This window comes from Chionomys nivalis, chromosome 9, assembly GCF_950005125.1.
Source record: "Chionomys nivalis chromosome 9, mChiNiv1.1, whole genome shotgun sequence".
Lineage (NCBI taxonomy): Eukaryota > Metazoa > Chordata > Mammalia > Rodentia > Cricetidae > Chionomys > Chionomys nivalis.
This window is the reverse complement of record NC_080094.1, coordinates 33,789,349-33,801,848: the sequence shown is the minus strand read 5'-3', so window position 1 is coordinate 33,801,848 and position 12,500 is coordinate 33,789,349. Positions and strand designations below refer to the sequence as shown.

The window sequence follows — 12,500 nt, the reverse complement described above, 5'->3', positions numbered from 1 at the left end:
GCCAAGATTGGCCTGGAACCCACAACTCTTTCCCAGTCTTCCTGAGTACTAGATAGTAAGGCCTTAACCATCACACCTGGCTTATAAAGTCTGCCATAAAAGCTGTGAACTGGCCCATGTTCGACAGCAGAGGGAGGGTTCCTGGTAGAGGCAAGAGATGAAAACTTCTTTGCTGTGGTAGGTACCCACTGCAGCCCCCATGAGTACATCGCAGACGCTAAGGACTGCAGTGGGCACTAAGGGCCCAGCTATGCTGTAAATGGGTTTCAGCCAGCCAGCATCTGTGTTTTACAAGGACCATAACACCAAAGGCGCTCAGCAGCGCAGCGTCGTAGAGGGCTATGAATGGCTCACAAGGCAGGTCTGGAAAAGTGCTGATGGATCCCACATGTTAGACAGCCGTCAGCCCTAGCTTTCTCTTTGTGCTCACACTTCCTTAATGGCGATTTGCCCACTGGTAAATGTGGTGAAGAAAATGAGAAGAACACGCACATGAACACACACTTGTACAGATACACACACACACATACACAAAAATGTGCTAAAGACATTTCAGGGTTATGAAAACTGGTACAGTCTAGTGATTAATTCTTCAAATATTTTTCATCTACTTCATGTAAGTCACTCTATTACAAGCTCATGAACTCAAAAGAACCCATCATTTTGGACATTCCTTAGCTGGGTGTGGAGGCACCCCTGTAATCTCAGTCTTCAGGAGGTAGAGGAAGGGAGATCACAGGTTCCAAGCGTGACTGGGTTCCATAGCAAAACCTGAGACTATAAAAACACCAACAAACAAATAAATAAACTGATAGACATTTAGGGGTAACATTTGGTACAAATACGTAGTTACTATTCAGTATAAATTAATATGCTCCAAATACACGAGTCTCAGATAGTCTTAAAATGTTAATACTGGGAAAAAGAGAGTTGTGTAAAATTGCTTCCAAGTTATAACATTTCTTTTTTTTTCTTGCTGATTTTTTTTATTAATTAATTAATTTAATTAATAAAGATTTCTGCCTCTTCCCCGCCACCACCTCCCATTCCCTCCCCCTCCCCCAATCAAGTCTTCCTTCCTCCTCAGCCCAAAGAGCAAGCAGGTTTCTCTGCCCTGTGGGAGGTCCAAGGACCACCCACCTCCATCCAGGTCTATTAAGGTGAGCATCCAAACTACCTGGGCTCCCACAAAGCCATTACATGCAATAGGATCAAGAACCCATTGCCATTGTTCTTCAGTTCTCAGTAGTCCTCATTGTCCATTATGTTCAGCGAGACCGGTTTTGTCCCATGCTTTTTCAGTCCCCGGCCAGCTGGCCTTGGTGAGTTCCCGATAGATCATCCCCATTGCCTCAGTGTGTGGGTGCACCCCTCGCCGTCCTGAGTTCCTTGCTCGTGCTCACTCTCCTTCTGCTCCTCCTTTGGATCGTGAGACTTCAGTCCAGTGCTCCAATGTTGGTCTCTGTCTCTGTCTTCTTTCATCGCCTGATGAAGGTTAATATTCAGGGGGATGCTTATATGTTTTTCTTTGGGTTCACCTTCTTATTTAGCTTCTCTAGAGTCACGAATTATAGTCTCAATGTCCTTTATTTATGGCTAGAAACCAAATATGAGTGAGTACATCCCATGTTCCTCTTTTTGGGTCTGGCTTACCTCACTCAGGATAGTGTTTTCAATTTCCGTCCATTTGTATGCAAACTTCAAGAAGTCATTGTTTTTTACTGCTGAGTAGTACTCTAATATGTATATATTCCATACTTTCTTCATCCATTCTTCCATTGAAGGACATCTAGGTTGTTTCCAGGTTCTGGCAATTACAAACAATGCTGCTATGAACATAGTTGAGCATATACTTTTGTTGTATGTTTGGGCATCTCTTATAAACTAGAAAAACCAAAACACTTTCTTATGCTGACACAATGGCTTCTTTAACCATTGTTTATTTTTGATGTTAATTTGGATAAAAACACATTTGAAGGGTTTTTGTTCAATCTCTTCACTGTTAGCTACAGCACTACAAAGTATATTTTAATGGGAGTTGGTTTTACCGTTTTGACACGCATGAGATAACAGTTTGGGGAAATGTGTCTGCGCTCAATTTTGCTTTCCATTTCTGACTTTTAAACTCTTTGTCAGACTCAGAAAGAACTGGGAAGCACTGAAGATGATTAAGCACTTGCCTTTGGGAATTATTTGCAGTTAATTAAAGCTGCACACTCCGGTGTATACTTGATTCGCTGGTTATTAAAGCTGAATCATATGATAACTACCTCGGTTTCTCGCTTGTCCATCAAATGTTGCTTGTGGCAGACTGAAGAAACATGCTTTCTCATAATAATCAAAAAACATGATGTTTGAAGCTATCTTCCAGTTCTGAGACGTGGGGGAGGATGGAAGTGAGGGAGTCAGGGAAGGGAAGCAAACAAACAAACAAAATTTTATTTCAGATTCTATCTGACTTTGCTATCGGGGTCTCAGAACTCAGCTTAAGGGTACAAATACAGAAAAGAAGCAATTCGTGGGAATTAAGGCAGCGTTTGAGGGCTCCAATTTTCTCCCTAGCTGAATGTTGACAAGATCAGCTAGTAATATTTAGGTATCTTGAATTTTGTCCCATTGGGCTGTGTAAAAAAAAGTATGCTGGATTGCAAGCTTCATGGAGGGAGACACCTATTCACTGTTGGGTATCCAAGGCTAGACCAGCATCTGCCATACAGTTTGTACTCAACAAATACTTGGAAAATGAGTGAAAGGCCTACTTTCTCTATTGCTGCTGACCTATCTATAGGTTCTTTTCAATGTCTTTTTTCAAGATCCTCCAGATGGCTCACCATCTATCATTGTAGACTGTCAGGAATTCTTTATTACAGAATACTTTCACCTGTGCTGCTTGGTTTGCAGCATAAGCTGTAACAATAAAACTGAGCGTGTAGGGCTGACAAGAAAGTCCACCAGGAAAAGGTGCCTGGCACCAAGCCTGATGACCTGAGCTGAATTCCTGAGACCCATAGAGTAGATGGAGAGAGATAATACAAGTTGTCCATTGAGCTCTACATGAATGCCCTAGTGCTCTTCATAGCGCGCATGCACACACACACACACATCCCCCCCACACACACACACATCCCACACATCCACACATGCACTAACATAAAATGTAATTAACAACATTTTTAATTTGTTATATTAAAATGGGGTAATTCCATACTTAAAAGGGCACTTAGAGGGTGAGAATCACTTTGTGTAGACTGGAAGTTCTTTATCCCCCTTCTTGCTCCTGTCAACTGCTTTGGGACCTTGGGATGACCTTGCTTGCTGGGGTCTTCCTTTTCCCCACAGTCTGTTGGCCACCAGGCTATGAGGACAAAGGGAGCAGAGGTGGTGAACAGGGCTTGGCCAGCTGCGTGTAGGATGGAAATAACCTTCTGGGATCCAGCTTCAGTGAGACAGCATGAAGGGGATATATAGGACAGGGCTAGCAGCTGGGGCATCACTTAATAGGTACTCATAGTATGCTTTGTTTGCATTTGTCAATCCGATCCCATCATACAGGTGGGAACACAATACCTAATTATCATATGGGTGCCAGAGGGGAGGCATTTGCAGGAAACTGTGTCAAAGTTCACACTTGGGATAGATAAGTCAGACATGCAAGTTCAAAGAGCGCTGCCAAATAAGGTCAGGCAGAGAGTAGGAAGCCCCTGATGGGGTAAAGTAGTCTTCCATTTTGTGCCCAGTCTAGAGGGCTGTCCAGACATGGCAGACTGCAACCTTAAGTGGCAGGGACTTCCAACAGCTTGTTACTGGGTAACCAAGGTTCAATATTTGACTTTTCTGGGGACTTGGGGTTCACATATGTGAACAACTGGAATACTGGGAACACTAAGAACATGAAAATGAGATATCTCTTCAATCCTCTCTAGTTTGCCCTTCTTTCATGTTTCTGCCCCACAATTCTGAGACTTCACTGGTGCATGAAGCCTACTTCATATACTTTCTACTCTGTTACAAAGATACCTCCACGACTTTCTCTGCTTCTGAAGCTTTGTGCGGCTTCCTTAGGTACGATTTTAAGAAAATAGAATTTGATGGTAAAAATATTTAAGCGTTTTGATGGTTACAGTTGAAAATAATAAAGTATATTGTCTTAAATGTTAATCTACCCTGTTAATAATTGAAAGGACTCCCTTTCACAGCTGAAAATGATGACTCTGTTTTTTTTGTTAGCAGATTCTGCAAAGGATGACGACACTATAAAAGACAGCGATGTGGCCAATCATGCAGTGTGCGAGCAAGAACTTCACAATGGTATGTTGTGGGTTCTTTTTTCAGCTCTTTTTTTTTTCTATTGAGGAGTATTGTATATTAAAAGTCAGATGTGAGGTTTTTCCATAAGAGTAGAATTCTGATGCTATTTCCTTACACCGGCATCTTGTTGAGATACTGTCGCCATCCTCAATCTTTGTCATTCATTACTTTTAACCAAACTGGTGTCATTTATGTTGTTTATTGTTACCTGCCTTGATTCTATAAGCAATCATTTTGGAACCATTGAGATGAATATATGATAGGAATGAAAATAAATATGAGGCAAATGGAGAATAAGCCCAGGAGACTAAATCTCCTTATCCATATATCCTTGGGATACCAAAAAGAATAAATAGAGCCCACAGAAATAAAGCAATTTGTAGGACAATAATCAAGAGAAAAATGTTTTCCTAATGCAATCTAGTTTCCATGCCTAGAATGTAAGAGGGAATATATATATGCAAAAGTAATGAAAACTCAAATAAGAACAGACACCTCCATAGCTTCGTATAATTTCTGAAGATTGGTGGCTAAGACAGTCTTGTAAAATATACAAGAAAGACAAAATCAGTACAAGCAACACCACTAGAATCCAGCCCGAACAACCAGGAGAAGAACAGAATGGCTGAACTATTTAGTAATCCATTTCTGTACCAAGTAAAGATATTGTTTATGCTTTAAGTCAAGTAGTAGTTTCTTGGGAATACAAAGGTTAGGAAAATATACCATCTAGTCATGGTTTCTGAAGAACCTGAGGCTTTTTAAAAAACTAAGTGCAGAAGAGGAAACAAAATTCAGACTAAGAAAGGCATAATGGGAAGGTTCCATGAGGTAAACTGAACATATGAAAATTGTTTAAATGATATTTTTTAATTAGTATCAAAATTATGTAACCATTTTTAACTTTGAAAGTATATATTGTTTAAAGTTGACAGACGGATTTATACTCTCAGTAATTAAAGTAAAAATAACTTGTTATTTCTCTTATTAACATCAACTAGACAACCTAAACAGAAATATACATACACTGTATTCACTGATTATATTATATTTCATGTACTCCTATTGCTGTTTATTACATATAAGCTACACATATAAGTATTCACATTAGATAGATAGATAGATGTCAGATAGATAGAAATAGATAGATAATAGATATATATACAAACACAAATTCATTTGAAAAGAAGGCTGGTTAAAGGTGTTAAAGAGTTAAAGACAATAAAGAATTGTCCAAGGTCCAAGAGAAGGTGACTCTCTAGATTGTGAGTCTAAAGCTTAAAACTGCCTTTGTCCTGGGGAATATGTTCAGCAAAGAACATCTGGAATCACGTTGCTAAAAAAGCAGAGGGACTCTTAATAGCCCTTTCGAGTATTATGAGCAGAAAGCCCAAAGATACATACAATGGCAGTACAGTGAGCCAGCCAAGGGTCTGCCTTCTGAAACCTGATACCCATTTTCAAATTACCTCCATTCCCAAAGTAAATTAATACCAGCCCAGAATTCCAGGTCTCCTAAACACTGGAGAAGAACACACACGAGATAGTAACTAGAGAAAAAAAAGGACCTTATCCGCATCAAAAAAAATTTATAAATAATTTTTGAAATACAATATCTAGTACATACATGCAAAAAATAACCAAAAAGGTAAAAGGAATTAAGGTAGCCAGAGACTCAGAGATGAGAGATTTCAGTCTATGAGCTAAAAATATTGCTGATATATACAAAGTATAAGACAGTGACACTGGGGACTGGAGAGATGGCTTAGTGGTCAAGAGCACTGCCTGATCTTTCAGAGGACACAGGTTCAATTCCCAGCACCCACATGGTAGCTTATAATTGTTTGTAACTCCAGTTCCAAAGGATCAGGCACCATCACGCAGACACACATGCTGGCAAAATATCAATGTACACAAAATAAAGATAAATAACTTTTTTTAAAAAAAGAAAAGTGGTGACACTAGATACTCATATGAAAGAATAAAGGCAAGATTGAAATTTTTAACTGTGAATGGTTATTATTGAAAGCAAAAATCAGAAAGTAAAGAAAAGTCAGATGTAAAGTGTGTGCTAACTCAAATTAACTCAATAAACACATTCATGTTCTAACGGTATTTTAGGGGTATATGAAAGATAGTTTGTGAACCATGGGTTAGATATGAAGAATATATCTGAATTAAAAAAAGCAAAGAGAAAATGAGATGACAAACACTAAAGTAGAGGAATGTCATTTATTATATAGTGATGAAGTATATCATGAACTGAATTAGAGAATAAATTGATCAGCATCAATATTTGAAGAAATTATGTGATAAACTTTGATAAAAAGATTGGGTGTGATTTCATCAAAAGTTTTGAACTCGAAGCAGAACAAATCAAGGTAAATTGACAGCTAGTTCCGTCACAGAGAAACTGCTGAAATGGTCAGATTTCTTCAAATGTTATGCACTCCAAGCAGAATAGACGGAAATAAATCTACAGCAAGTCCCATCAAAACAAACTTCTGATATCCAAAGATAAAAATAACATCTAAAAAGAAGCCAACCAATAAATGCCTTGCCAATAGACGACTTTCCGGTAGATACAATGGCAATGCAAAGAAAATACAACAAAATTATAGTCACCAAGAACTGGAAACCCTGTAGGAAAAGTATGTTTTGAGAATAAGAAAGAACGAATTAAGTCTATTTTACAGGGGATCTCCAGATGCTCCACAGGGGTAGAAAATACTGATTAAAGGTAGAAAGTCAAAGATCTGTGAAAATATTAAGAGGAAAGTAAATTAAATATAAGACTTGCTTGTTCTTTTGGAAGACAGGAATAGTGTCTCCTCTATTAGGTCTTTTCCTAATGTCATCGAGAATAAAAGTGCTGACGAATGTTTGAATCTTATAAGTTTCAACGATCCCTGAAAGTGAGAAAATAAAATGAGTCCTGTCTCAGATGATTTCCTGGGGAATTTCCAGGTCATGGCCCAAAGGAAAAGGATTTCGGCAGAGCTCCATGGGCTCCCTGCGTAGTGGACACAGAACCGAGAATCCTGGAAGCTTAAGTGTGTAGAGTTGCAGGTCAGAGTCATGGGAGCCTAGCGTTCCTGCATACTGAGACCAATTGGAGCGTGAATGAAAGGCGATGCCCACGCTCAGATAAAAGATGTTAAAAAAAAAAAAAAAAAAAAGATTTGATGCTATTAGTTGAGCTTCGATGATAGGGATGGAGTTGTTGGCTGGGAGGGAGCATGTAAGGGCTTCTAGACTGAATAGTTCTAAAAATGCATAGCCTTTGTGTGTGCTTTAGTGGTTAGCTTAAGTTGTATACAGTTTTTGTTTGTTTCTTCTCTGTCTTTGCTTTCCTATAACTTTGATGTAATTTTTTAAAAAGATGGCTAAATGAAGAATGGAGAAAGAAGCAAAGGAAGAATTAATTGTTTATTTTGTTTATTGTTCAGGGTTATACTCATAGCCTAGGTGATCCTAGAACTCACAATGGAGCCTCAACTAGCCTTAAATTTGTGACAATCCTCCCTCAGCCTTCCAATCTTGGCATTATAGGCATTAGCCACCATGCTTGATATGAACTATTAATGGCAGGCTTCCAAACAAAGATTATGGCGGAGAGCCCAAGATTGGCACATAAGGCTAACCATCCATAGAGGTAACACCCAAATTAAAAATTCTGTACTATATTTCTAAGAATATAAATTACCTTGAAGAATATCCTTGAAAATTTGTATTTATTTTGTTGTGCATACCTATAATCCTATTACCTAGGAAGTTGAAACCTGCAGATAACAAATTCAATACTAGACTGGGCAACAGAGCAAGCCTCTATCTCAACACACACACACACACACACACACACACACACAGAGTTCTACAAGAATCACAAGTAGAATAAAGTCACAATAGAATTAAAAGAAAATATCTTTATTAATTTCCCCCAAACTGATTATGAACATGAAAGTATGTTCAATAATTCATATAATAATAAATGTATGTGACTTTGCAATGAATGCACATTGTATCAAATGAGGGGGGAAAAGTACAAGCAGGTGTGAGTATACACATGTAAAATTAGGTTACTTTGTCAAGTGTAAGAACCAGAACAATGTAGTTAAGTTCAATAATGTTTTAAAGACTTAACAGGATAGAGTTAGAAAAAGAAAAGGGGTATTTAAGGAAATACACATCACATGAGAACAGGAAAGGTGGCTTTGGAACCTATCAGTCAAAATGCTCAAAGAAGAAAGAGTTGGTCACTTCGTACTGGTGAAAGTCTGAGCCCCTTATTAAATATTACAGTGATGGGATTTAACATGTCAGATGGTGAGATAAGATACAATACAAAGCAAAACCTGCTGGAAATACAGCAAGGAATTCACAGACGTAATGTGGTCAGCAGTGATAGAAGAAATAGACCACAAACAACATGGGGTGCTTTTAGGATGTGATTAACAGTGTAGTCCTGCCGTAGGAAGGCGCAGGCAAATCAATGAAGCCGACTCTCATCTAGAAGTGAGACCAAGTCCATAACGCAGGCCGGCATTTCAAAAACTGATGACTCAGCAAGTGACCTTAAGACAACTAGCTGGATATTTACAAAAATAAATAAATAAACTAGATCCCAGCTTCAATCCTTACGCCAATGTAAGCTCCAGAAGGGGTAAAGATGAAATACGAAAGTAATATTAAACATTAGAATAAAAGAACCCAAGGTTGTTCAACACTAATAAGAAAGACTGAGAGATAGCTTAAATGCCTGTTATTAAGTGGCAGAGGCTGACCAGGAAAAATTATGGGCCATGTGCCTCCAGGTACATGACATTCAAGCAGAAACATGAAGATGGGGAAAGATCAAGGGCTTCCAGGAGCTGGGTGGGGGTTGGGAGCAAGTGACTAAGAAGAGATAGAAAAATCTCAGGACACTGAAAATACTCGGAATGACACTCTGGTGTTACTATGCATTTAGCCAATCTTGTGAAACAGTGTAATACTAAAATGAACCTCCGTGTGAGGATACACTGTGGCGAAACCAGTGTGAGCCCACAGCTGGAGCAAATACAGCACACGGCTCAGGCTGGGAAAACAAATGGTGGGGGAGGCTAGGAGGCTTCCACCGGGGTAGGGGGCATATGCTATGCTTCCTCCCTTTCAATCTTGCTTTGAACCTAAAGCATCTCTAAAATATAGCCTTTGAACCGCTTTGGTTTCCCACACATAATTTTATGTATATTGCAAAATTAAAACTTACCAGTGGTTCTCAGCCTTCCTAATGCTGTGATCCTTTAATAAAATTCTTCATGCTTTGGAGACCCCCCAACCATAAATTATTTTGTTGCTACTTCATAACTGTTATTTTGCTACTGTTATGAATAGTAATATAAATATCTATGGTTTTGATAGTTTTAGGTGCCCCTGTGAATGGGTCGTTTGATCCCCAAAGGGGTTGCAACCCACAGGTTCAGAACCACTGAGCTATACAGATATAGTTGGAATGTATGGATGTATGCTCATGCCTGCATATGTCAGAAAAAACAGTGAAGTTACTACATACCATCTGATTATATAAATTTAATGTAATAAATAAAAGGCAAGTCAGATTCTAAACAATATCTACTGGGAAGAACAGTGCCATCTAAATGACTAGTATGTAACATTCTTATTTGAGAAAAAGTAGCTCACATAGTAATAAGAAAAATAAATTATCAAAAATAGTAGCCCAAGAGGAAAATGAGCAAAAGACTCAGTTACTCAACCGTAATTAATAAGAAATGAAATTGTCATAAGTGAAAAGATGCCCTTATCTCTACTTTTTTAAAGAAAGGAACATAAAATGGGAATTATCTTCTCCTTTTGAATAATTGAAAATATATAAAGTTGGTGAAAGCAGTTTTTTTTTTTAACACATTCACTCACTATTAGTGGGAGACGAAGGCCATCAATTTACCGCTAACAATTTTGGTAACACCTATTTAAAACACATGGAGATACTTATTCATAAAGTAGCCATTACAATATGGCATTTAACGGTACACACAAAAATTTTGAAAACACCCCCCAAATTAATCCATCACATGGAATATTATACATCTTTTCAAAATATGGTTTTTGAAAAGGGGGATGATTTTTTAAAAATATGAAATAAAGGGCAGGAAATAAAGAGTAAATACATTTTGATCACAAGATGTATTTACAAACTTGCACATGGATAAATTAGTGTAGGCCTATAAATTGCAGATTTGTTTATGTGTGTATTTACACACACAAGAAAGAGAGCAGTTCACAATGGAAAGTGCTTAGATGTAGGTTTCGTATTCACAGGGAACGGGTATTTGTTCTAACTACCAAGAAAATAATTTCACAAGTGATTTACATTAGAAGAGTCAGCTTTATGGGCCCTAGAGGAGAACCATGGATGCTTAGAAGATAATCAAATTCATGTTAGTATAGTTTTCTCTTTTGCTTTTAATCTGGGGCATTTATACATGGCAGAGATTCAATGCTGAATATTAGCAGCAAATTTCAAATTTAAAAAGAGAAACCACAATTTTATTTCCTTAAGGCAGATGTCAAAGAAACAAAGTCTTTATTCTTTGAAAAACCTGAGCATCTAATAACCTGCAAACCATACAGCTCTATTGTTGTTGCCTTGGTCCCCAAATAGTCTGTTTACACAGTGAGTTTAGGTTTAGCCCCTAGAAATGCTTCATTCCAGAATAATGTCCCCAGACCAATTTTTATGCAAATTAATCAGAGCTGTGGGCATTAGCTTGAGCCAGACTTAATTACCAGGACTTCAAGAAACAATCGTGTGATCCATTTCTGAGGAAAAGTGAATGGATTTGTGGATTATCTGTCCTAATGCCCCTCCCATTAGCGTGGGTGATTGAGTTTGCTGTGCGGGAACACATACATAAACTGGGACAACCTTTGTGTTCTTTCCTCCCCTCCACCAGTGGGATTAGGTCAGAAGGCGGTGGGGATTCTACTCTGCTGAATAGAAAGACAAACAAAGCTGCCCCCATGGGCTGAGAAAGCAGGGAGGAACAGTGGGCTAGTGGCGGGGAGTGGAAGGGTTGAGAGCACAGCAGTTGCCTCTGACACAGGGACCAACCAGGTGCAGGGTGCGGCGCAGAAGCTCACACTTGTGTTTAGAACATCAGATCCTAGCAGGCTGTGAGTTGAGCAAACAGGATCATTCTTGAATTTCAAAGCTGGAGACTTTACGTCACCCTCAATTTCCACACCACATTTCAGGGGGGAAACAAAAGAAAGTATAGATTTCTATTCAGGAAATGATTGCCAAAATATAGCATGCACTCAGGTGCAACTGGCCAAGAGTAGAGACAAACAAAGAGGGCAAGGAGGGGAGGACAGATTCCCTCTAAAGCAGTAAAATGGTCTTTCATCTTGTCAGTGAGGGTCAAGACAACCCTGCTCTTCACCCAGAGCCTCTCATCCCCCCTCAAACAGAGCCAATGTTCTCGTCCCAGCATTAGTTGAAGCCAGTGCAGCCTGGGGACCCTCAGGAGAGGGAATGCCTCTGCTCCAGGAACACCCTCCTCTTTCCACATCATTGTTCAGAGAAACCCAGACCACATATAATGACTTAAAGGGCCTAGCAGCTGCCTGGTGTGATGAGTGCATTTGATGGTCATGTGTCTGTGTTGGCAGAGATAGAGAACAGCTCCCTCCGTTATCAGTGAAGGCCGGTTTCCATCAGATAGACTGGTCACCATCAGGACATAGAGGAATCTAGGAGATTGTCTAGTATCACAGCCATTTAACAGCCATAAATGATAAAACTGAGGGCCAGAGAGGTTGAGGTTTTCATAAAACAACTATTTAGCCTTAGGCTAGAAACAAAATTATTCAAAACAATATGGTCTGTGGAATGCTGTGTAGCACAAGGCACTTACTTTGTTAAAGGATGAGGAGTAAGTAAGTTGTAGTCCCTGATGGCTATAGAGACTTTGACAAGTGATATAACAGAGGACCAGCTCAACAGACAATTATTGTGAGTGTCACATGCTATGTGTTGGGAAGGAAGAAGTGAAGTTGAAGTTTTAGTCAGTCAATCAACATTTGTAGATGCAGCTTCTTCTCAAAGCTTTTACTTCATAAAAGAAAAATGGTAGTAGTCCCTGCCTAGGGAGTCTGAGACTCTGTGTGTGTGTGTGTGTGTGTGTGTG

The 12,500-nt window shown here is 39.0% G+C and overlaps 1 protein-coding gene across 6 annotated transcripts in view; it reads left to right on the top strand.

Annotated features, from left to right (window-relative positions):
- Macrod2 (mono-ADP ribosylhydrolase 2) overlaps positions 1-12,500 on the top strand; it is a 1,826,063-nt gene that overhangs the window by 1,730,703 nt on the left and 82,860 nt on the right. For 3 of the 6 annotated variants that reach the window (XM_057781066.1, XM_057781064.1, XM_057781062.1), the window contains one exon: positions 4,231-4,308. In XM_057781066.1, the coding sequence (XP_057637049.1) occupies positions 4,231-4,308 (78 nt within the window). Of the gene's footprint in view, positions 1-4,227; positions 4,309-12,500 lie in introns of all 6 variants that reach the window. The other 3 variants (XM_057781065.1, XM_057781063.1, XM_057781061.1) reach the window with 1 other exon arrangement.